The sequence below is a fragment of the Apteryx rowi genome, unplaced genomic scaffold, assembly GCF_003343035.1.
Source record: "Apteryx rowi isolate R43461 unplaced genomic scaffold, aptRow1 scaffold_75, whole genome shotgun sequence".
NCBI lineage: Eukaryota > Metazoa > Chordata > Aves > Apterygiformes > Apterygidae > Apteryx > Apteryx rowi.
In genome coordinates, this window is record NW_020451038.1 from 2,521,939 (window position 1) to 2,547,774 (window position 25,836).

At 41.9% G+C, this 25,836-nt stretch overlaps 1 protein-coding gene across 8 annotated transcripts in view; it reads right to left on the minus strand.

Moving 5' to 3' along the window:
- Positions 1-25,836, minus strand: part of SLC6A6 (solute carrier family 6 member 6) — a 91,935-nt gene that overhangs the window by 14,260 nt on the left and 51,839 nt on the right. For 7 of the 8 annotated variants that reach the window (XM_026087992.1, XM_026087993.1, XM_026087988.1 and 4 more), the window contains 7 exons: positions 18,451-18,690; positions 17,612-17,746; positions 15,104-15,338; positions 9,164-9,296; positions 5,269-5,403; positions 3,190-3,293; positions 2,952-3,076 (listed from right to left, as the gene is read on the minus strand). In XM_026087992.1, coding sequence (XP_025943777.1) covers positions 2,952-3,076; positions 3,190-3,293; positions 5,269-5,403; positions 9,164-9,296; positions 15,104-15,338; positions 17,612-17,746; positions 18,451-18,690 — 1,107 coding nt within the window. Of the gene's footprint in view, positions 1-2,951; positions 3,077-3,189; positions 3,294-5,268; positions 5,404-9,163; positions 9,297-15,103; positions 15,339-17,611; positions 17,747-18,450; positions 18,691-25,059; positions 25,199-25,836 lie in introns of all 8 variants that reach the window. The other variant, XM_026087995.1, reaches the window with a different exon arrangement.

The window sequence follows — 25,836 nt, forward strand, 5'->3', positions numbered from 1 at the left end:
CTTGAAAACTGGCATTTTCCATGATTTTTAAGCAGATTCAAGTAAAACTTTGTTTTCAATGGGGGGAGGAATTTTGTTTTTTAACTGCTGCAGTGCGGGGTCTGAATTCTCTTCTCTAATCTGTATGGAAAAATCTCTAAAGCTGCTCTTCCTACCTCCCACTTTTCCTTTGCAACAAGAAAGATGGAAAAAGAAGTAAGAGGAAGAAGTAAAAAAAAAAAAAAAAATTTTTTTTCAAACTAAAGAAAACTTTAAGTCACTGAAAATACTTGAACAGAAATAAATACAAATTAGCCAACAATCGAGCAACTAATTTTATTTAAAATGAAACACAACTAAGATTTTTTTATACGACAGACGATACCAAAAAAATTGGTGGGTGTCTAAAATTTGCAGGGGGTTGGCTTTCCCCCCCCAACCCCGTCCAAATTTGTGGACACAGTACGTCCTGCCTCAGGAGGACCTGCTCCAGGATGGCATTTGCGGTTGATGAGACAGATGCAATTGGTGAGACAGATGTAAAACTGCTGCCCTCAATAAAACCGCCTGAACTGCTGCGTGCTTCACCCCGGGGAAGTGTCCTTGCGCTGTGGTGTAGCCTAAGTGCCCTAAGCTCTGCGCTAGCTTTTAATTCCCTTTGAAACGAACTGTCGGAAGATAAGGCGTAAAGTCCGTGGGAAACAAAAATGTTTCCGGCAACCCCATGAATGAACATAAGTAATTTCAAATTGTATTTAATGTGGAACTTGGTTGCTCGGAGGGATGTTTTTTTCCAAATCTGAAGCCCCGTTAAAAGCTCGTAAAAGGATTCCTGAAAAAACTAAAGTGTTTCAGAAAAAACCCGACAAGTGCTGCTTATCAAAAGCTGGCAGCAGGGACCGAACGTGCCGGGAGGTGGCGGAGGGAGGCCTCTGCCCCGCGGACAAGGTGCTCCGCGGCGTTACAGCCTTTTCCTCGCCTTTTCCCTGCCGCGGCGGGGGGGGCGGCTGTGACTTTGTGTGACACGAAACCACACGGACTCAGCGCCCGGCCGCTGCTGAGGGAGGCAGCGAGGAAAAAACCCCGGGGACCCGCTGGGAGGATTTCGACAACGCTCACTGTCATGGCAAAATGTCCCTGGGGCTTTAGCCAGACCAGCCCCCGGCTACGGGTATCCCCCTGATCGGCCGAGATGGTTGCAACTTCTGGCCACTGCCAACTAGGGCTGAATTTAAATCCTCAAGCTACAAAACCTGCAGGGATCAACAAGAAAACGTGCAACGAGCCGAAAGACAAGTTGTGAAACTACACAGTGCCACTGCTGCCCCAGGTATAAAACTGGGATAGTGTCAGTCCCCTTTGAAAAATGCTTTTTGAGCTGTTGATGAAAAAATGCTCTGTAAGCACCAAATTCATTACTTAATTTGTATTTAAACATTACTTAATAATGCAGGGTTGCTATGAGGTTATTATTTATTTAAAAAAAATAATGCAGTGTTACTGTGAAATTATTTAATTTACCAAATGCCAAGCAACAGGAATATAACTGCTTGTTTATCAGTGGATTTAATTAATCAAAATTAGAATAAATATTGACCAAAAAAAAATCAATGTGTAAATACTTAAAAACACTACTCTTGGAATTGATCCACCTACATATTAAAAAAGTGGGGCTATTTACAATTCATTCAGCAGGATTATTCCCTTCCTTCCTGTGTTCAAACAAAGCAATCAACCTCTGATCAAAATAATCGTTATGGCCAAGAGACTTAACTAATTGCAGTTGCAAGAGGTATGCCAATTTTAGCCACCCAAGAATCCAGCGGTGCCAGCAGCATCATTAGTTTTTCATTAGCCCTTGCAATGTGAGATATTTTTCATAAAGACTTAGCTCCTGGAGTCATATGATTAGAAGACATATCATGTTTGTTCTGTTTTTTTATTTATTTTATTTTTAAATGCTATGTTTGCAGAGAAAAGCTTTCAAATACTATGCAGGTGAATTATAATTGCTCAAAAAATCAGAAAGAAATGCTAAAAGCACACTGAAGTGACACTGTATGAATCTGATCAGCTCTAAGCCTGTCTTGTGGCTGTTGAGGCCTGACTCGTTATTTTTGAATTCCTGGGGTTGGTAATGCTCATCTGCTCTGTCTTTTCAGCATCTACTTGAAAATGCCTTGCTACACCTGCCCTTACAGATAAGACATGCACAGAAGAAAAATGTCATCTAGTTTGTCCAAGATATATCCACATGCTGTGAGGATTTAGCCTCCTTCAGCTGCGTGCGCATAAGCTGAATATCAGCGGCAAGAACACATTCTGCATCAGGGAAGACTATAAGTGTATATCCCGTTTCAAAATGGACTTCTCACAGTTACATCAACCTCACCCTGAAGCTACATGTGATAAAGGCAGGATTGCAACAACTAGAGTTATTGCAGATGAAATGGTCCACAGAACCCAAGAGAATTAGTTCTCCAACTTTTCTTGCCTTTCAATGAGACCTGGAAACACATGTCACTTCTAAAGGCCAAGATAACATTCCCGTTGTAAGCAAGTGAAACTTAAGCTATGAAAAATACATAAATACTGGCTATTTGCATTTGAGTGAAAATAAAGGTAGTCTGACAAGAAGGATGGAATAAATTTTCGAATCAATGACGTTTCTGGACCCTAGATAATGGTGTGGTTACCTTAACATTAATCTCAACTGAAATGGATTAACACCCTCTAGGAAACGTGCTAACTGCCCTGTTAATCAAGACAGAGTAAACTACACAACCCCAGCTAACCGTCACTGCTCTAGATGCAAGCCCAAATCAACAGGTGTGAATGTGCTTATTTTTCTGGAGATTATGGGAGAACTTGTTCTGTTTTTATTGCTTAGATGTTAGCTGATTGAGTCTGCAGAACTTTGCTCACACGCTAGGCGGCAGTGCCCACCACCACTGCCACCAATACCATCGTACCTGACTCTGCCACATCAGCAATGTTCACCCCTTGCTCTTGTGCCATGAAGCCCAGGACGGAAAAAATTGCGAAGCCAGACACAAAACTGGTACCACTGTTCAGGCATCCCAGCAGCAAACAGTCCCTAAGTCACACATATGTCATGGAGCAAGTTAATTAAAAAAAAATTAACCCATTGTCCCTACTTCATTTACATCATTTAGCTAAAACACTAAACCCCCTTGGATGGAAACTTGCCTATAGCAGTTGTATTTGTACTTGTTGTAGCTCCCCAGGGAAGTCATTGCTCCTAAGCAGATTGCATATGAGAAGAAGATTTGTGTCCCTGCATCTATCCAGACCTAAAGGGAAAGATGGAAGGATTGTTACTACAGGCATCATTGCACTGCAACACTCAATACAAACACACAGTTCAAACTATGCAATACCGACAGAATACTTGCTTCCGCTGAGGATGATAGCTACAGGGTCAGGGAGGAAGGGAAAGAGAACATCACATTTGCAAATTTGTCTTTTGTTGGGAAAAGAAAATTGTTAGCATTGGAGCCCACAAGAACATCATCTCTTCAATTGTCCCAGTATCCCTTCCCCAGAAATGCTCAGTATTTCTAGTTCCTTAGTCACTCAACTGATCCTTCCTGTTGACGCAACAATAAATGTATTCCAGTACACTAGGAAATGCAGTAAAATTACTCATGTCTGTTTTAACTCATTTCAGTTAGAATCAGCCTACAGAGTCACTACACTGAGCATATGAAAAGCTTGAGGAACAGTGTTTTTGCTTGTTCCCCCCCCTTTTTTTTTTACTTTCTGGTTGTTTTTCTAACTGTTCAAATGCAAGATAAAAAGTCATAGGAATGGGGAAAAAAACAAGCAAAATACAATGCACTTCAAGAAGTGTATCTTATCTCAGTCTCATGATTCTTTCTGATATTAAAAAAACCACACAGAATGATATAGCATTACACTGTGAACTTCTAAGTTAGTAAATACATAGTAAGCCATCAAATTCATCCACTGAGTTCTTCTATTCAGAACTTTTTTCTGCTAATGCAATCTGCTAATGCCAGTGGAAACCACTAAGGACAGCTGAACAAGTGAGAATTAAGATTGTAGACCCTCATCTCCTCCCTCCCACCATCACTTTTCAACACCCTGCTGACTAATATCTCCTTGGAGATGATGCTTTTGCTGGACAGTCTAAGACAGCCTAAAAAACTCACTGTGGGAGAGGGGCCTGCCAGCTCATGTGAATCTCTTCTACATTCGTCAGCTGTCACTCTGGGCTTAGGGCTAATAGTAGATCATAAAAATGAGAGAGTCCCATAAAAGAAGATGCATTCATAAAATATAATGTCTCCTATAAAGAGAGTGTCTTGTATAAAGAGGGTATGACTAGAGAATGAACCAAATTTCCACAATGTTTCTTTCAATTACACTTCTCCAACTTCAGTTATTTAGCTACCATTGTAGTTTTTGTTTTAACCAAATACTCATTAAAAAGAAATATATATATATATAAAAAGATGTTATTTTCAGGGAGACTAACATTTCATTATTTTAAAAGATCTGTTCTTTACCTTTTTTTTTTTTTTGTATTGTATTGTATTGTTTTGCATTTCTCATGTGATCACTGTTGGCTGAAGTGATGCTGATCTGCTGAAGTGTCACTTATTTGCACTTTGTGAGCCCAGACAGGGATCTTTATCTAATTGTAGCCTATACGGAAAAAGGAAGCCTAGCTCCCACCAGCCAGTACGAAGCAAATCTTCCCTGCTGTGCTTCAGAATGCATTTGTCTCCACCTTTGCATAGGTTTTCATTCTATTATTTCATTCACTTTTTTCCCAATCTCCTCCTCCTGAGCAGCGGGAACTAAGCGACACTGATACTCACAGTTGTTGCTTGTTGTTCCATCTGTGAAGCTCACGTTTCTCTCCTTTGAAACTAAAGACTATCCTCATTAAAAAAATGTATCATCTCCCTTACCTTACCAACAAGAAAGCTGAGATTCTATAACGGGACAGAGTCTACAGCCTCAGAGTCCTTTGACACAAAAAAAATACACACACACGCATACACACACATACATACACATGGAAAGATGCATTAACACATATAACAGTGATCTTTTCAAGCAGATACTCTGGAAAATATAACCGAGCATTAAAGTTCATGCTATATTTGGACCCCTAAAGACCATGGAAAAAATCTGGTGCTGTGACATCACCACCATCACCCTCCACCGACCGTCCCCCCTGTTTCAGAGAAAAAAACATTCAAGAAATCATCCCACTCCCCATTCCTGGTTCTGTACCTGTGGATCAGCTAATCGTGAGATATCAGGATAAAGATAAAACTTGATGCCTTCTGCAGCTCCAGGCAGGGTCACCCCACGGATTAGCAGAACAAGGAGCATGATGAATGGGAAAGTGGCAGTGATGTACACTACCTGGCAAAACAAAGAAACACTATGTTTAGTCCGTGCCGGTTGACGCTACAACTCCAGAATCAGAAGAGATCTAATGACTGGAATTCAAAGTCCCCTCATACCTAAAAAGGACCCGATCTGAGTTTCTGTTTGTTGGGAGCTATTTTTAGTTTAATGCTCTCTCCCACTTGCAATTGTTCTCCTGGTTCCTATGCTCAGTCAATGCAGTGTGTTGCTTTAGGCCTTGAGAAAATGCAGGTTCATTAATCTCCCCTGACACCCCTCGAGGAAACGGTTATGTCATTCAGGCACAGAACACGGAGGATTTTACACAACTCATGAGTTTAGTTAAAAATTCTGCCTTGACCCTATTTGTTCTCCTCACATTACAAGTGCACCTTAGCCAATGAAGCTGGAGAGATTCCCGTGCCAAGGGCGCTGGAAGCATTACCTCATTCTTTATCTGAACCTAAAACCCGCAAGGTGGTTTGCAAGCACTCTGCCAGCCACCGCGACCCTTCCCCAGCAAGCACGGCGAGACAACCAGAAATTCTGTTACACGGGGGATTTCTTCAATAGAGGGACTCCATTTGTTTTTCTTCAGCTGTGCGGCTCTGCTGCTAACTCTACCTTTGCAGTGAAGCCTCACGAACATAATATCAGCATTTTCATGTGACAGTTCTGTTAGAGATGAAGATAATCAGCTCTGTGCTTCCTCGTCTCCCTTCCCATTGCCTTGAATGCATTAAGCTCTTCAGGTTGGCATCAGCCTCGACAGTGGTAATTTCCAGTCCCATAATTTTTTTCTTGCCTTTGCTGCCTATTCAGCAACATCATTATTGAAAACTAAGGATCTATTCATCTAGTTTTGAGAATATGTCTTCATTATCTTTAACCTCTATTCCCACTGTCTGTGAATAACAGCCTACTTCTTTTCTTCCTGTTTTCTTTTCATTCATTTGATGAAAGAACCCTTTGCTTTAATTTCGAGCGTGAGGGTTAATTTAGCTTGGCTTTGGACAGTTCTATCTTAGACCCATACTTTCTGACCTCTAACATTTTGTTGTCCTTGCTCATCAGAGCTTTTTCTCATTTTTTATATAATTGCTGTGTTACAGTCAGGAATCACTACTGTCCAAGAAAGAACTTTTTTCATGGAGTCAGATGATCCCCTCAGGTAATTATAGTTTGATGCCTTGAGTTAAAATATATTTTTGTTTTTCAGAATCTGTTTAACTACAGTAAAGCTCCAGGGATGCATCATTTTTCTTTTTAAGTGTGTCCTCTGAGAATAACCAGGAGAACTCAAAGCCTGCATTGCCATAATAATTCATGGAGCCAAACTGACTTCATAAAATGAAAGGAAACCTTTTCATTCAGAGCCTTTTCAATTCTCTTCCTGCAGTTTCTGTATATTTGCCACTGATAAATAATATATATTACACGTTAGCCCAGTTTCACCAAAATCTGAAGGATAAAAGGGGAGTTTCTGTGCTTTTTAATCTTTTTTTTTAATATGTAATTCTAGCCTATTAAAAAATCAAAGTTTTCTTACAAGAAAGATATGCTTGCATGTGTTCACAGGAGCTGGGTAAATTCCACCTAAAAAAATGGATTTTGCCCTGCAGATAAGAATTCTCTTGTAGCTCTGGAGAAAATTTTAAGATCAAGCACATGATCCAAAAAGTAAGCACAACTATTATTTTTTTATCGCGATTTTGTTTTTATTTCCCCAATATGCTACTACGAGATTTAAAAACTATATCTCCTTTTTTTTCCTGCTCTCCAAAGTGCTATTAACATGCTGGAAAGCAGGGAAGTGGTATAAACAATGATCTACTAAAGTAAACTAGACTTCTCAAATAATTCAAGCCCTCCATTAGAGTTTAAAGTTTACTTTTGTATGACCCCAAAGTTAATGGAGTCAACCAGAGACTTTCCAATGGTTTCACTGGGCTTTGGCTCCATCCCCTAATGATCTCAGGTACCGTGGAAAGGAGGCCGTGAATTCTGACTACCTACCTTCTCTAAGAACAATTTTGCTAGGTTTCTACAAGACAAAAATTGTTAGATAACTGATTTTAACTCATTTTGTTGCATTCACAGGGGCCTGCAATAATGTACCATATGGAACTTGGAAAATCTCTTGGAACTACCTTAACCTTTATCAAGCAGACCCCGTGCTCACAAAGCGTACTGCAGAAATAGGCATTTCCATTCTGCTGTGTGCGAGATTTATTGTGTTCACCTTCACCATAAAACTTACACAACCACCTCAATGGGTCACATCAATCAGTTGGAACAGAGAACACAAACATTTTTGTCTGTATACTTAGAGGTGGGGAAACCGTTCTCTGGGGCAAAAACTGGCAGCAATACACAATAAGACACCAGCCTGATTTTAATGAGGCTCCATGAGAGAGCAGACAGAAAGCAAGACAGAAATGACAGCAAAAGAATTAGTTTAGAGAACAGAAGAACTAATGAGGTGTGGTTTCCTATGGAGTTGTGTCTCCTGGTTGATTCTCTGGGATCTAGCAAGGTACGACTGCGAAATGATGCTTTTCCAGAAGCTGAGGCATTCACAATTTCTCTTTCCTTGTGAGCTCTCTGGGATCTAATAAGGGTTCACCCTGTGGCCTTTTTCAGCTGGGACACTAATAGAGTTGCTCCCTTTTACCTAGTTGACAAGAAATTTGTGGGAGTTTAATATCCTGAGACCTCTCTAACTCTGTCAGATTTATCTGAAACATGGACTCAAACAACAGGTTTGAAAATTAAGAGACACACAAATGCAATGGCTTCAAAGGCCCTGTTTTCTCATGAAACTAGGCTTAAAAACATTAGTATATCCAACGGGCAGTAATACCATGCTTCATATTGCTAAGTGATTGGCCAAGATTTTCTATAATTTGTTACTTGCACTGGAGTAGAGTGAGGTTCAGGCACGATTTAACTATCGCCCTTTGGAGAAAAACATGATTTTAAAGAGTGCACTGATAAGAATATGATGGGGAAAGAAGTAAAGCTACAGAGGCATGCAGAAGTGAAGCCTCTAGTTTACTACTCCGGCTTTTGTGTGGACACTAAAGAGAAAGGAATCCATTATGCTTTTCATTTCACTCAGCCCTAAGCTGCATCTCAGGTTGCTAGCAGAGAAAAAAGTGAGCCAGAGCCCTGATAAGCAGACTGCAAATGAATTTGATATTTGAAAAATACACCTGAATGTCAGAGTAGTTTTAGATCAGGATTTCTGCTAAGAAGAGTACTTCTAAATGAGTACCCAAGTGTAGTCTGCTGGGTCTATACAGMGCTCTTCTGTAAGCAAGCAGCATTTCAAAAATGCTATGAAGCCAGCAGTTCCCACTGTCCGGAGACATCCCTCCCACAGCTATGTTAACATCCACTCCACTGCACTGAGGGAGAACTTGGCTGGTATGAGAGCATGGATAGGATGCGCAGAGCACCACAATTATCACAAGTCTAAGATTTTCCAGGATGGTAACAAGCATCTCTGGGATGCTCTTCCTCACAGAGGCAAAGTGGTATTCAGAAAGATGTCTAGGCTGCTTGTATCCACCTCATGATGCCACCCCAGTAATGGCTATTTGACTCAAAGGCATTTTGTACTTTGGGCACTGTCAATGACTTTCCAAAGCCACTCAAATCCCTCTTTTATTCAGTGCAAAAATAGGTATTTTTGCAATGGCATTACCTAGTATTCATGACATCTGCTAACTTTTTACTGCAATGATTATGAAAAGGGTAAAAGAGCACTTACTTTCCCAGTGGATTTGACTCCTTTCCAAATGCAGAAGAAACATATCACCCAGACGAGGAGGAGGCACAGTGCTAGATCCCACTTGATAATACCGATATCTTCAATTCCTGAGGACAAGCTCAGTACGTTGCGCCTAAATATTTGAAAGAAAACAAAGCAAGAGAGAGATGCAAAAGCTCAGTTAGTTCAGATTCTAGTTATGATGTCTGAGAGTATAAAATTGCATTTATGGCAGCAGATGCACTGGTAGATCCCAGCCCTTTGAATGCTGCTTGCCTAAGTTAGTGCTGCTTATTTGAGTAAAGTTAAGCTTTGCAGGACTGAGCCCTAGTTCTTCCTTCTTCTTCCTGCCACTATACTCCACAACATTTCATTTTAAGCTCTTTTTAGAAGCCCATGATAACCTGGATATAAGAAAAGCAAGCATGCTCAAAGCACTTTGGCTATCATCGTGCTTGCTCCCCTTGGCGTTGCAAAATCGACTTGCCCTGGCATCTCTCCAGCCCCGGCTCTGAAGCCATGCGGCAGCGCTGCACACGTCATCTCCATCACGGACGTTGGGAACTAGCATGTGACTGTGCGTTTCTCCTCCTTTTCAGCTCATTATCATGACTATTGCAATGAGGAAAGAGAAAAAGCAGTGCACGAAATCATGCTGGGCGGCTTTGCAGCGCAAATTCTGCATTAGATACAAGCTCTGTTGTCCTTCCAYCTTCTCCTGGCTGCCTGCACATGACCACATCCAGGGTGCACTGCCAACGGCAGCCACCACCGCCACGAGGAGGGTCTTGTTAGCTAACTCCAGATATTTGGTAAACTTTATTCTGTCACTTCGTTAATACATAAAAAGAGATTCCTATTCTAAGATAGTCTTAAGGGGGCAAGACCCGACCATGAGAACGCTCTGCTCCAAAGGGGGAAAAATTCATTAGGGTTCTCTCTTTGGTAACTGCCATGGCTTCTCATTAATACTGATTTAGAATTACTGCTTTTTTCACTTTGYGCAACACACACTGTCCTCATACACTGAACAGATCTCATCATACCTGATACTTAATTTATTCATGGTCTATGAGGAAAGAACTTTTTTTTTAAATTATTATTTACTTAGGTAAAACTCCTTTGGAAATAAACATGCTAAGCTCAAGGTTTTGCAAGTTTTTTTCAGTCAAGGAAAATTTTGAACTGAATCAAAACAGAAATGTGTTGCCCCAAACCAGATACATTAACTTGCTACCTAACAGACAGTTACGCAATTTTCTTTTCTGTCAAATACAAAAAGCAGCAACTCTCCTTCACCTACAGGAATGGAGTGCAAAGCACATACCAAGAAATAACAGCTAATGAAGTCACTGATGGAAAATTTGCAATTAGTTTTTGGGAAAGAAATCCTGAAACTGACCAGTTTAATAGGAGTCAAACCTTCATCCGTCTGTTTTTTTGTCTCTGGTTGCCAAATTTACTCAGATTACCTGAATGTGTGAATGTGTTCTCACCCCAAATCCTTTATTCTGTTTGAATGTGTATGTATTTTGTTATGGAGAAGAATTAATGGCACCAGAGAGAGCAAGTCTGCCCTAATCAGCACTGCTAGTCAACAGGTAGGAGAAACCCCTCAGTAATGCCTATTTGGCATAAGGTTGCAGTCCTGGCTCACCTGAGYCTAAAGAAATCAGAGAAAAACCCACTGTGCGTACACAAAAGAAGAAAATACCTTTTTAAGACAAACCTCAGTGGTAACCTTCTTTTTTTTTAAATAAATGGCAACTTTCCAATCTAAGGGGCAGTTCCTATTGAAATGTAAAAGGTAACCTATAGAGCTTGCTCTCAGGAAGCAATGAATAATTCACTGCAAAAGCATTTTGGAATAGGGAGACCCATTAATGCATTGACCTGAGACTTCTTTGCTTTTTATTAGAGAACTACAAGCAAATGGTCATCTCACCTAGAGCATGACCCAGCAACCCTGTCTAGCTTTCTCAGAGGACACCACAGTGGGTTACTGAGAGCTAGAAACGCTACTTTTTGATGTCGGGGCAGCAAGGGCATTAAGTGGTGTGCGGGCTTTCTCTGTTCTGCATTATCCTGTCTCACAAGGGCAGAATACCTCAAGGGATCTGCTCTGAATTTCCAGCAGAGCCTCAGTGTTAAAATTATGTTGTAAGATCTAACCAAGTGTATTTTTGCAGCAGAACTACTCAAACTGGATTTGCAATACCCGGAAAATTCAAGTCCGGGGAGAGCAGGAGCTGGGCTACGCCGATAGCTCTTCATTTTCGTTACAACACCCACCGCTCAGTAGATTCAACCAAGCTCACTCAGCTAACTTCACGTCTTTTCTGCATGAAGTTGTTATTAATTATAATTTATAGTAAACACGCTGTCATTAACTGTCACTCATACATAATGAATGGGACAACAGGCTGAGGCTGAGTTTGTGGTAAACAAGAATTCTTGAACCTTGTTAATACACTAATGTGTTCTAGTAATGTGGAGTATGGAAATGTAATAGGAGTCGTAACTGGCCCTAGAACATAAACAAAAATAAAATGAGGAGAGTTACACAATCCTTGAAGGATATTCCAGCTCATTAATCAAGTGAATGCAGACAGGACCTTTTGTACCAGGAGAGGTGAAGCACCCTTTAATGTTGCACGAATAAGAATAACTAACACTGAAGCCGTACGTACCAGGGCCTGTGACAGGGGGACTATGAAACAATTCTTCTAACTCTCAAGTTTGCCCCAAAAGGCAGAGACAGCTGCCCTGGATTGCATTTAGTTTTTGTGTTGCTCCCTTCAGCACTACGTGCCATTAGCATGTGATGGTCTTTCTTGGGATTTGGACGAGTAAAGCCTGCTGATTACCAAATATTTATAAACACTTGGCCAGCATCAGACAATAAGAGGTTTTGTTTAATCATAATTACCCCATAACACTTATCCCTTATGTATTAATATGTGTGTAAGCCTTTAAGGTTTTGAACTTTAAATAAAATCTTAAGAAATAAAACCTGAAGCATGTGATGCCAAGAGGTAAGTCTCCTGATGCAAAGCCAGATTTGCTTAACCCCCTTTTATTGCTGCTCAAGCAAGCATGTGATTTGCACAGAACATTAGTTCAAAAAGAACTGAAATATCAGACAGTACTATATGTCCAGCCAGGCTGAGAAGGACACGTTATTCAGCACGAAGAGGTTAATGCCTCGATGTGGTCAATTATATCTGTGCAGGGCTAGCTTTACAAAGCAACACCGATGAGGAGACTACATAAATCACCCACAATGAAAACGGCATTGGGTTTCAGAAACCAAATACTCCCAAACCCCTGAATTAAATTGGAATTAATTGTGCCACAGGGCAGATGGATATCTTTGGTTTAAGACTATTTATTGACCTGTCCTTTCAATGTGCTGGCTGGCACTGCCTACGATGGCAAAGTAGCTGAAAGTGGGTATGTTCTTGAGACTGTTTTTCATTTCAGAGCCATTAAGAAYAGTAGCACGACTGGGGAAAAACTGAGGATACCAAAAGCTTCTGCCTTGTGAAATCTTTACTTGGCCATAATTACAACAGTGCTGCATGATCTCTGTTCTTACTTTAAGACACCAGTAGTTGTTTATGTAGAGAGAGCAGCTATTTTTAATACTTCTGTAAGTGCCATGAGTTCTCAGGGCAGTTTGCTTTGTTAAGGACAATTTAACTCATGACGAAACAGTGATCTAAGGACAGTATGTCTGTGTTAGTAGTAGTATGGAGCCAAACTTCTCCCTGGCATAACTCCAGGGAAGAGTTTAGTTCATGATGTTTAAAACTACTCTTTGAGGACAAAAGTTAAAGAGGCTGCAAAGGGCAAGGAGAGCTGTCTCCGTGAGCACTAATTGCTGAGCGACCTTTGCTCCGACTGTACTAAAGAAACAGTGAGCGGACGTACAACTACTTGCATAGGGAAGACGGAGGGAAAGGGAAGGCACTGTCAGAACCAAGGATTTCTTCTCCAGCCTTGGGCACCTGACTCTATATGTTAGGTTGTGTCTAAAGGAGGATTTGGTTCAGTTTGCAGAGCAGTTTTGAGGACAGAAACTAGATTTCTTTCAGAGAAAATTAAAATAAAAGCTCCACGTCGAAAGTGCTCCCATTGGGACATCATGCCCCCAACCCATGGAAGGGCTGCTCCACTACGAGACCCTCCATCATGTACCCACCATGCCCTTACCCATAGATAGCTCTGGTGTCCCCCCAAGGTCCCAGAGCCCCCTTTCATGGGTCTCATGGGATACAGTGGGCCACGTACCGTGGAGTCCCCTGCTCTCCTGCCACCAGCCCTCTGCTCATTCTTGCTCCTCCACTGCTCTCCCGTCTCTCAGTGAGATTCTCCATGGTTCACTTCCATCTCCACCTGCCCTACCTTCTACTACCATCCTGCTTTGCTGAACCCCTTGTTTCTTTAATCTTTCACAACTCTTTTGCTGTAACTGTAACTCTTTTTTCTGTAACAGAGCAACTGTATGGCAGCACTGCAGACCTGTGCTGCTTCTAGAGGGTTTGAGGAGACCTTTGAACATCCTACCAAGCCAACCACTGATTTGGATTCAAAGACCTTGGTCCCAGGATCACTGTGGGAGAATTCAAAGGAGTGAAGAGTGCTAAACTTGCCTTCAAGTTCCTGCAAAGTGTCCAAAGATACTATTTAGCAATTCTTTTCCAACTCCCTCTGTATTTACAAGGGAGGAAATCACCTGGGAAAGCATCTGTCACTCCAGTGCTCGTGGCTCAGAGAAAATAATTGCTTGAACAGCCTGTACTCTGTCAGTCACACCAGTCATCAGCGCGCTTCGAAAAATTGGTCATCTAAGACCTATTCTGCATTTTGTATTTTGGCTCCTGTGTTACAAATTTTAGCACAGTTCATAAGATTATTTTTTCTAAACCTAATGCAGGCCAAATATCTTCAGCATGAACATAATTCCTGCTGGGGCTATTGGCTGACATTTATTTTTAAAGATAGAGAAGTAGGTACAAGTTGATCAGGGAACCAAGCTGCATTTTAATCACGCTGAAAAAGCCAAGCTGGGTCAGAACCAAATTCTACTCTTAACTGATCATCTCAGCAAGACGAGAAAAAAGTATTTTCTTCCTAAACTATTTGTAGATCCTTTGGATATAAGTTTCCCTGCAGGTGTCTTTCTGTGCTGCTATGTTTTGACGCCTATATCAACACCCAGAGATTTGAGGTCATGCTCGTTCAGAAATCAAGTTACGCAACACAATTTAAAACTTGAGCTATAACAAAGAAATGGGAATAAGAAGCTTGGGCCTGATGAAATCCAGGCATCTGGCAAAACAGTGTCTTCTCAGAGATTGCAGAGAAAAATGATGTAACAAAAATGACCTGAGAAACCTACAATACGGGACAATGTTCAACACCTCTGCCAGTTTTCTCTGCGAGGTCAATGCCTTGCATCTTGGTCAGCCTGATAAGAGATGTGTTATAGTTTCACAAAGTATATTTAAAATGATAACAGCTGGGGAAAAAGAGGAAGAGGCGACCACAGGGGTGATGATTTGTCACTGTTTCCACTGTAAATCCCTACTACCACAGCATTTGCAGCAGACTTGTTCCTATTCTAATGCTTGGTTTAGAGAATCCCAAGCCAGCAATGAATAAGTTTTCTTCAAAAAAGAAAATGAAATTGCAGTGAGCTCTTATGGCTCCCTCTATTCTCTTGGATGAATGCAGTTATACATCTAGTGATTTCCTCCACTATTTCCAGGCTTATCAGTCTGTTTCAGTAATGGTGAGAACTGGTAGAAAAAAATGGTCAAACAACTGACATTCAGAGCATTTTTTTCCTATTTAAAATTCCCCACAGCTCTTCAGGAAAATCTCAGCCATGTGACAGAAGCATCCCAAAAGCGCAACAAAACCAGGTGCACTTACTCCCAAAACTCTGTGACAGGAGAAGTGAAGTTAGTGGCATTCAGTGATATCCAGAGTGTTTTGTTCTTCCTGAGAGTGTCTTCCACGCAGGTCGGCGTATTCCACTTCTGGTGACAGTGCGCCCAGGGCAGGACGCTCTGGAACGAYTGGAACAGGTAGTAGAGTCCCCAAGCCAGGATGACGATGTAGTACACGTTCAGAAGGGACACAATCACTATGGAAGCATAACCAATTCCTGGCAAGAGGGGGAAAAAAAAAAGAAATACGCACCTATGTAACAGCCACTTGGTAGGACGCTTCGTGATCTCAAGTAGTTGGTGCTCTTCCCACCATTTTGTGGACTTGTGTCCTGCTCTACCACACCGTTGCTTGAAACTGAATCCAATTCAATCAGCCATTTACCTGAAGCACAGACCTGCCACCATCTCTGACTAGTATTGGCACTTTGGGCTGAATTTCCAAGCTATATTTTGCTGAGATCGGAGGGAAGGCTTGCAGGAGGTATACCCAACTTAACCCAGTCCAGCTATTTCCATTTTTATCGGAAGGAAGTCAAGGCATCATGCTTTTCTTATTTGTGAGCTGCTCCATCTCACATCTTGGGTGCCTACATGGGCAACGCCATCCTCGCAGCACTGTGCCCCAGGGCAGTTTCCTTCGAGGCAGCTCAGCTGCACAGCCCACGTGCCACTCAGACTTATCGACTGGCTTGGCTCAGCGTATGCGCAAAATAGGCCAACTCTTGCACAAGTTCAAAAGGAAAATTCCAGAGCTATCAACGTGAAAGCTACAGTTTCTGCCCCAATTTCACTTGTGCAAAAGAAGTGTAATATTTGTGGCTGTTATGGTTAATTAGATCAATGTTTAACTCTGCTATCAATATTTGACGATAAAAAATGTTCCCTGTTTGTTTTTAAAAGCAGGGTCATGCGCAGATAAGGCCAAGTCCTATACAATTTAGGGAGCTGGTGGAATGCTGCTCTGGAGAAGGCTTTCACTGAATGCCAAGACTATTCTTCTGAGCCTGATATCTCTAATCTACGCAGTTTAGCTCCACTGAAAGATTCAAACTATRTGTTAAGTCAGAGGTAATTATTATCTTTTTAAATGAAAGGACTCCAAAAAGTTCAAATTTCTGAAAATCTTTTAGTATCTAGAATGAGAACCTCCAAAAAGCTTATGAAGTTTGCCATTTAGGAATAGCAGGGGGAAAAAAAGAGATTTCCTTTAAAAACAGAGGGAGCAGAGGAAGAAAAGTCTATGAGTTTCCCTTCAACATCACTCTGTTGGCTGTGGCAGCACCTGGAATACCTGCCTTATATTTCATAGTTTCAAACCATATTACACTGTGAGTCTTTACCACCAGGGATTATTTTTATGCTGGGTTAAAACTGCCAGAGCAAGTAATATTTATTCTATATAGCTGCATTTCATTCAGGATATATAGCTAGTCACACTATTGGAACAACAGTTTCTCTTTTCATGGATGCCTGGAAGATTGTTATTTAAACAAAGAACATTCCTTCTTCCTCCTCCTCCTCAAAAGAAAAAGCTTCATAGAAGTGGGAGGAGAAAGAAAATTGAGCTAAAGCAGCACAATTACATCAACCTCAGTAACGTTCTGAGGAGTAGGTGGGAGCGTGAGCCACAGAGAAACCCTTGCTTCTGCCTGGAGTGACCTCAGGAAGGAGGGATGTCCCCAGTGGTAACGGTGACAGAGCTAGAGACATGTCAGTGCAAAGTGCCCTTTCATTCCAAATGGGATTTTGGAAAACAGAGTGCCCCTCTATTTAGCGCAATTATTCAAAATAATTCTGCCTAGGCTGTCAGCCTGCAGAGGGTAATCTACATACAAGATATGCATCCTCAGTAATTTTGGTAAGCTAGCTTTGATTTTTCATTCTAGTTAACTTCCAAAGCAGCATTCATATAATTCCGGTGAGTAACAAGTGATTCTTCATTTGCTGGCAAAGGCCCTTTAATAATAGGAAACAACCTTGACTGTTTGCCAGGACTTATTCTGTTATGATGAAAGTCCTGTTCCCAAATCCTACCACAAAATGCTGCCCAGGTTTTGGCTGTATCAGCAACAGAGGGATTATGCCAACGATAAGCTTTTACAGGGCAGGAGTTTCATTTCCAGACCAGAATAATATTTTGAAGACTTTTCCACAGAAGGCCATGTAAAAAGCTCTGCTCAGCCAGCCTTCCAAAACAACCCCGGCTTCTCCGGCACCCGCAAACACAATGCACAATTGCCCTTTTAAGGCATAATATGCAATTTCTTTCCTGCTTATCGGCCTTCTGCCAGTTAACAAGATGATAGCATCAAAATCAATACCTTACTTTGTCCTTCAGACTCTCAGACTTCTACCTTTCCAGGAACCAATATCATAYTCTCAATTACTACAGCAAATAGCTGAATTAATGGACGTGAAGGGAATAGCGTTGCTGCATCTGGTTTACAGAGGTGTCTTTAAGCAATAAGGCACAACAAGATGTACTAACCAGTGAAAATAGGGCAGATCTTTTCCCAGCATGTAATTCCACCTTCGGAGGTATACTGTCCTAGCACCACCTCCAGGAAAAACACGGGAAGACCTCCCCCAAACAGGAAAATGAAATAAGGTATAAGAAATGCACCTGTTGAGAAAAATATGGTGGTACAAAATTGAGATGAAGCAAGTGAATCTCTTCAAGATATTCTAAAACATATTAACAGGCATAGATAGACAAAGAAACATATTTTTATATCTGTATGCGATAGTCTTTTGGGGGGAGCATTTTTGCTCATATTCAAACACTGCAAGGGGAACAGGTGGATAAAATTAGAAAGGGATTCCAGAAACTGGAAAGACTTTCATACCTTTTAAAGTAAAAACCTGCAATAACAATGGAGTTAGACTCACAACAATTTCACCTATCTCAGAATGCTCTTAGTCTGAAATCCAACAGAAACAATGGTTTGATATTTTGTCTTATTATTCCCATCCAGTAGCTCCCTTAACTTGAGTTACTCTGGATTTGCAGTGCGTGACTCAGACTACTGGTCTATATTAATAGCATATCTTACAGTTAAAGCTCAGACTCAACTGTAGCAGAAGGAAAAGAGAATAAAAGGTCCAGTGATATTAAAATTTTAAATTCCTGTTGTTTTTCCATAACCAAGTTTTAACATAAACTATTAAGTAATAAAACAATGTCTCCTAAATACTGGCAAAAGAGGCAGAAAACAGATATCTGATTATTATTTTTTCTAACTGGACAAAGGCATTCAGAAATAACAAGTATGAGAGGCAGGCAGACAGATAGACAGATTTGTGAGAAGGAAATAAAGAAACACTTACCTCCGCCATTTTTGTAGCAGAGATACGGGAACCGCCAAACATTGCCTAAACCAATAAATCCACCAGCCACGGACAGCAGAAAGTCAATCTTACTCGCCCACTTCTCCCGCTGGGGCGGTTTTCCTTCTGCCTCGTCCTCAGGCCGAGTCCCTGGGCTCTTGCCGGGGGAAGGTTTGAGGATGTCCTTGTGGAAATCTTTCAAGCACTGCAGCTTTTCCTTTGTTGCCATATTTCTGCTTTCTATACAGGAAAAAAAAAATCCCTGGGTTTATTAAGCAGCCTTTACTGGTACAACTCCCTAACACTGAACTGTTTAACCAAACTCAGTTCCATAAAAGCCACTGCCATTTAGCAAGCTGAGGTATGAAAATACACGCTGCCTTTACTGACCAGGAGAGACAAACCTTCCCTGGACTCTGAGGTCACCTCATTGCTTCTACGACTGGAGAGGCCAGTGCAGCGTAGGGGAGAGCAAAGATTTGATGCCGCTGCCTGTCCGCAGGCTGCAGACGAAAGGCATGCAAAGATTGCGCCCCGCATCAGTAACTGGTGTCACGAAGCCTTGACTCCATTACAGAGTCTCTCTGCTACACAGGCGAATGTCTCAGGCTGTTTCCGTGCCCATAACAAGGTGCAAATCACTGCATCTGACTCCTTCGCCAAAGTTTAAGTGGAACACAGCAGAGCAGTAAATCTCACCTTTTTCAGATAAAATCCATTCCTCTGCTTCCCAATACCCTGAACCRTCCTGTATCATTTATTGCCTGCAATTTCCTTTCCCTGAAGTATTATAAAGCTTTCAGAAAACTATACATTCATAAAAACTGGCCTGGAAAGTCATTTGTCCTAATCAGCCTGCATGAACTGAAGGAATCTTTTCAGTTTATTCCATTTTCATAAATACACTGTTTTCCCTTGACATCAATAAAGGGACAAAAATAAACCCTTATATTCAATTATTGTCTTATACACATCTATGCAACTGCACAGTTTGCAAGAATGATGGTTCCTTAGTTAATTAAAAATCCAGTGGCATGAGTCACCTGATGCAAAACCAAAAGCAAATTAAACCACACTTGTCTAGCTAAATTTATAATGCACAAAAAGCATAGATTGTGTAAAAATAATATCAGAGTTATTCTATTTAACGTGTCCTTTTATCCAGGATTTCCTAATGAAAACAAATAAGGAACAACTTGTATTTTTCATTGTAAACCAAAACTCAGGCATATAAGGCAAATCCATTCTCCATATAATTCAAGTGACTGTAGCTGGATTTGACCAGTTATTTTTGCATAGTGTTTTGATGCTGAAAAGCATGCCAAATTTTCACCAGAACCAGCAAACCAGCAAGTTTATTCCAGACCACAACCTTTCCCTACTTGTACATGTTACTATGTGTGCGCAGTTGTAAAAAAAATCATGCTTCAGATTATCCCACTTGATAGCTGCAAGCCTAGTACCTGCTTGCTGCTTTTTGATCTCTAACCYGATTTAGCTGTGGCAGTGACCTGAAACCTGAGTTGACATTAGCTCTGCAGGAAGTTTTTAATCCGAACATGCTTCTGAGATAGATATGCATCACTGTACCCATAAATCTTTCCATCCACCGTGGAAAGACTCAGAATGCTAAAATTTCGGCAAACCACAGCAGCACCACACTTGCCCCAGCAACACGTTGCTGGCCTTTGCAGAGCAGCTATTGCAACAGCAGTTGCCTACCGGGTTATGATCTGAAAAGGAACTTTAATCTGCACAGTGCTAATCATGATGACTTTCTGCTGTTTTTTTAAAAAATGCCACTGCTGATTGCATGGTGATACGAGCAGCTGCAATACCTAGGAGTCAACAGCAGAGAGAGCTCAAACAAGGAGAAAGCTGAAAGCAGGGTGGTGGATAATCACTATCCGTTATAGGGGTATGGGAGTAGGACACGTATGCTCCTCTAAAATGTCTACTACTGGCTGCTGTTAGAGACGGAGTATGAGATGAACTAGTATAGTGACTGAATAACTATGGTAAGGTCAGATCTATAACAGTCTTTAGTCACTTCAGGGAATTAATTTATAAGAAGCAAATCAGGTTCCTGATAAGGTGCTTGGAGATAGCGGCCGGTGCCTCAGAGAGGAATTTGCAGAAGCCTTAATTTGCTTGGGGCATTAGCATCTCAATCCAGGTCCCCCAAACAGGTACGACCCTCCATCATCCCCTGGAGTCATTTCTTGAAGAGGGGAGGGGAAAAAAAAAGAACCCCCCCCCCAGGTGTAATCCTTTTTTCCAGAAGGATACCTACAAAGTGACCAATGTCCTCATTGTATCAGCAACATGGGATGCAGAAAGCTTAATTTCAATTTCTTTGGCTATTTGTGCTACTTGAGTCCTTTATCTTGCAGGAGAGTGTCATGACCGTCAGGCAACAGGCTATTCTGGGATAAGGCATGGAGGGCATTCACCCTGTCTCTTTTAGAAGCTGCTCTTCACAAAGGTTACTGAAATACTTAGCAGAAGATGGAGAAAGAGAGTGCGAAAGAGAGCATAACTCTTGTCTAGCAGGTAGGGCACTCTTCCGTTTTTCAGACCATTTTTTGGTGGACTCCTGGGACTGCCGCAAACCTGCTTAATAGGGCACAGAGATATATAAATGTATAGATCCCCATAGGATTAAGGTCTGAAATAGGAGCTTAACTAGTCCCTGTGATGACTGATACTGGAAATACCCAGAAACAGAACATTGGGCACCCAGGGAATCTTTATGTCAAAAACTGAGGGGACCTACAGACATCAGCCACCTCCAAGGTGAAGAAGTGTTTCAGGATTGCAATTTTTAGCCATTTACCTCTATCTTGCAATAGAGTTCTTTTCTTTCTTTCTTTCTTTTTTTTTTCCCTCCGGCTCACATCTCACTCTAATCTTCTTGACTGTGGATTTACTTTGACCTAGGTGTTACTCAGTTCCACCCAGAATCTGCAAGCCCGACCAGTTTACTGCACTCTGTAAATCCTCCCTCTCCCAGGGACAAGCTGATCACCCTGCGGTTTGTCCTAATTACATGCACACACAGTGCTAAATGGTTCCTTTTCAGATCCCAACTTTGCAGCTGTGTGGGACTGCATTTTAAAAAGGGAATTCTAATTCGACCGAAGCCCCCAAAATCAATTAATTACCCAGTGTAAATTCTGTTTCAGCCTCAGCTGGAGTGTGAAGATGGATCTCGACTTCTCCCTTAGCCTGCAAATGACAAATCCCCAAGGCCACACTTGTTTTTGAGGTGCCAGGAGAYGGACCACCGCGATTTTGTGGCAAGTCACCAGCTCTAGCAGGGCAAGGTATAGTACCTATCCAACATCTGTGCAAACCATGCAACAGTCCAGTTTCACTGTGCATCTCCTATCTAGTCTTGCTAAACCCTTGATCGTGTTTTGAGGGCCGGTAGCTGTGGCTGGCAGGCACGTACGGTCGGCCAACACCRTAGGAATTGACGCTAAGCGGCCACCTGGGACTGCGGTCCTAGCCCATGTCACGTTCAAGGGATGTAGGATTTATCCCCCTTTGCTGCCAACCATTGGTGTCCACCCAGCCATTACCAATTACAGGAACTGTCTACAAAGGCGGTAAGGGTGGGGGGTACAGGCGATTCTCCTGGGCGAAGAAAAGCCAAGAAAATCAAGTTTGTTTAGTGAAAGGCATTGTCTTCTTCCTTAATGGGGTTGGAGTTTCATTTCCTTTAGTTATGTCCCACTGGGTGAGGTTAAAATGGCTCTTAAGGGAAATAGTCTGACAGAGATGCTGAAACAATATGTTGTCACCGCCCAGGTCAGAACCAGAGAAGAATAGGTTATTTTTACTGTATCACTTAGTGGGGATGGTATCTGAGATAGTCCATCTAATTCCCCCAAGGAAAAGTATTGTAAGAAAATGCTCTTACAACCACATAGTCCAAAGCGAGCGATCCAAGGCTGCCTCCCCGAGACGCAAGTCTGCTTTCCAGCAGACACGTCTGCCTGCGAGAGTCCCCCCTCCAGGAAGCTTCGGGTGGCCCCAGGAAGCTCTGGCTTGATCTGATGAACTTAATACGGATAAATAAAAAGCAGCACTCAAGCCTGTCATTTACAGTATGTGACTAGTCTGAGTGCAGCCAGCCGGCGAGACTCCGACCCGAAATCAAGGGGAGAAAGGATCCGGTCTGAGCCAGGGCTGGAGTTGGCTCTCACGTATGCTGGTACAAACCCTAATTAACTGAGGGCAAAGCTATCGATTGGCAAATCAATGCCAGTAAAGTGTGGAAAAAATGTAACATGGGAGCAAATGCGGTCCCTTTGCACTTCCCAAGCGTCTGCTCCCCCTTCCCCCCTACAGTCAATAGCTCCTTTATTCCCGCAGAAGAATCACGCGTCTGTGCTGCTGCCACCTGTCAGTCAGGTGCACGAAATGCCTCTGGCGAAATATCCCCCTGCGATGACCCCAATGCTCTTGCTGCTCCCCCGCGACTGATTAGTCATCGGTGCTCAGCTGAAAATGCCAAAAAAGATTAGCCATAAGCGGCGAGCAGCCCTCCCCGGGCAGCCCTCCATGGACTCTCTCCCGTGCTACAACTGTCGGATCTTTGCATGTCCCGCCTGCACCTCAGATAACCCATGCCCTTTGAAAAATACTGGCATTGAGAAGTAAGCCTTCATAACATGCAAAAAACGAGGGGTTGGGGAAGGGGGAGGCACTGGACAGAGGGATCAGATGAGGAGAGATGTAGATGGGGGAAAGCCGGGACCTGCCGGTTGTCTGAGCACACGTACAGCTCACATTACTGCTGAGCCACAGAGTTTTTTGATAGACAACCCATGGATTATGCATCTGAAAATACACTGTTTGACTTCTGCTCTGGGATTACAGCAATGATCTGCTCAACGCTTCTTACAGCCCAGTGAGAGGTGACCAATGTAGGGTAACACTTTCCAGTTGGAGGTCCAAAGACACAGTCATCATGTCCTCTCCTACCTCCCTTAATAATCTTTAAAAATCAAGTCCTCAAAACAGTGGTGTACAAAACCCTGATATACAGAAATCAAAGGCTGCCTATGCACACAGATACGCATTTGTAAATATTTGTGCATGCTAAAATATGTGTCCAGGCTTGCACCTGAAAACCATGAACCACAGCAGAGAAGCAACTTCTTATTTGATCAACACATGGCCACATAAACATTGAATAGGGATTCAACGTTCTGAATTTGTGACTAGAATGGTAACTGAAAAATTATTTTATATCCTTTTTTTCCCACTAGAAGTCTAAAAGCAAAGTATATACTTAGAGAGTCTACAGCTTTAGTGGGAATTCTGCCTGAGAAATGACTGCATGTCCGGGCTACTGATGTTATGGACAGTTTCTGTAGTGTGATGTGTACCACCACTACGTTTGCTCTTGAGGACTCTTTTCTACTAACTTTAGTCTGTGCTGGCTGTGTATCCTGGGCTTCTCAGTGCATTCTCCTTCATTACAGTCTCAATGGCTTTTGAAAGACAGTGTGTTTATCACATTATAATTAACTTTTATGACCCTTTTTAACCTCATTGCCTCTTTAGACATTGCCATCTCTCCTATTTTTCTACCATTTTTTTTATTGCATATCTTGGAAATCAAAGACATCCTCCCATATAAAAATCGAGCTTTCCTAGATCTGCCAATGTATCTGTGGTTTGCTTTTGGGCTTTTTTGGGTGTCTTACAGTCATGAATATTTCAGAATTAGAAGCACTGATTGCTGGATTAGAGTTACTCTTTCAAAACAACCAGCTTCAAATCTCATTGAGGGCAATGGAAAAACTGCTATTGATTTCAACAGTAGTAGGATCAGGTCCCAAATAAAACTGCATTAATTATGTTTGGCTCATTTCCTAGGATTACTTGGAACTTTGAAACCTGTAACTCTTGATGTTGACAGCTTTCCCTCCCTCATGGAGTGGTGTGGTTAAGCCAGTCAATACATGATTAAAATAAACAGCCTGATCAAACTTATGGCTTTAGTGCAAGTCTTTCTGATCTGCAGAAGAAAAAAAATCTCTTTTTGTTTAGTAGCCCTGGAGGCCACGCCAGGATCCAAAGACCAACTTCCTTCATTTATTGTCCGTAACTCATATCCAAGTTCTTTCTGCTTCATCAAACAAAATACCTACTGTACTTTCTGATACATAATATCTCTTTTTATTGCACATATTGCCTCTCTTAATCTTATTCTTAAAAATGCCTCTAATAAATTCTGCACTAATTCTTACCCATTCTTTGTCTTTAATGGACGCTTCAGATCTTTTTCTTATTTCTTTTTCTTAAGTATATGTATTTATTAAAACATCTATCCCTTCATCCTTCTTTCTCAGTTTTCCTTCCAACTTTTGTGATCTCTCGTATGGCTTCTTCATCTTTTCCTCTTCTTTCACTACTACACTTTTTTTCTCTTCTAAGCTTGACTGGGAAATCTGCTACTGAAGATTTTCTGGGAGCAAAATGCATTCCTTTATATAGCTGAAGTATATTATGAAAGGAAAGCCCAAGGCTTAATGCAATTTCTTTTTAATCTGTTGTGGTCTGGACAAAAGGTATCTTTTCCCCCCTACATACTTTTTCCTCTGTGGTGTTTCCATTCATGTTCTTCAAACAGGTACCGGGTCACAGCTCACAGCTGGTATAAAACGCTGAATCTTTGGTAGGCTTCAGCAGAAAATCTGCAGTCAAGTAACACTCTGCCCATTTTGCTATACTGATTTATGTGAAAGAACAAACAAATTAGTCACAACTAAACTCAGCAGCCCAGCAGAGGACTGGCACACTCCATCACACCGGTTACGACTCTGTCCTCCCGAAATCCTGCAGTGGGCACCACCCTGTCTCCTGTCTCCTGGGTAGGACCGAAGCTGCTGACCTGATTTAATGTCTCGGGGGGTGCTAGCGAACAGCCCCTGACTAGCAATAGGCAGGAAAGAAGTGCCCACTCCCTGCTGCTTTCCCTGCATATCCCTGCTGCTCTGCCAGCTCTCCCATTGCAAAAGTGAAAAAACATTAATTCCCAGCGCAACATCACCTCTCCAGGCCCTTATCTTTAAGAGAGTGTCCTTAACAAAACGCAGGAGCATAACCAAGCTGCATGGCAAAACAAGGGCTTTCCGTGTCAGATGGCCTCAAAGACGCCTCAAAAAGATGTGCATGGCCTCTATTTTTCAACCAGCTTGCATCCTGCAGTTATCCGACTTTCTAGTAGTGGAACACCCTATTTATTTACTTTTTTTGATTCTAAAGGTCTGCTGTTCAGTGGAGTTACAAGTCTCAGTGTCAATTAAACCAGTTCTACCACCACTGAGAAATCATATAAGAAATTACGGACTATGAAGGGATGTTCCT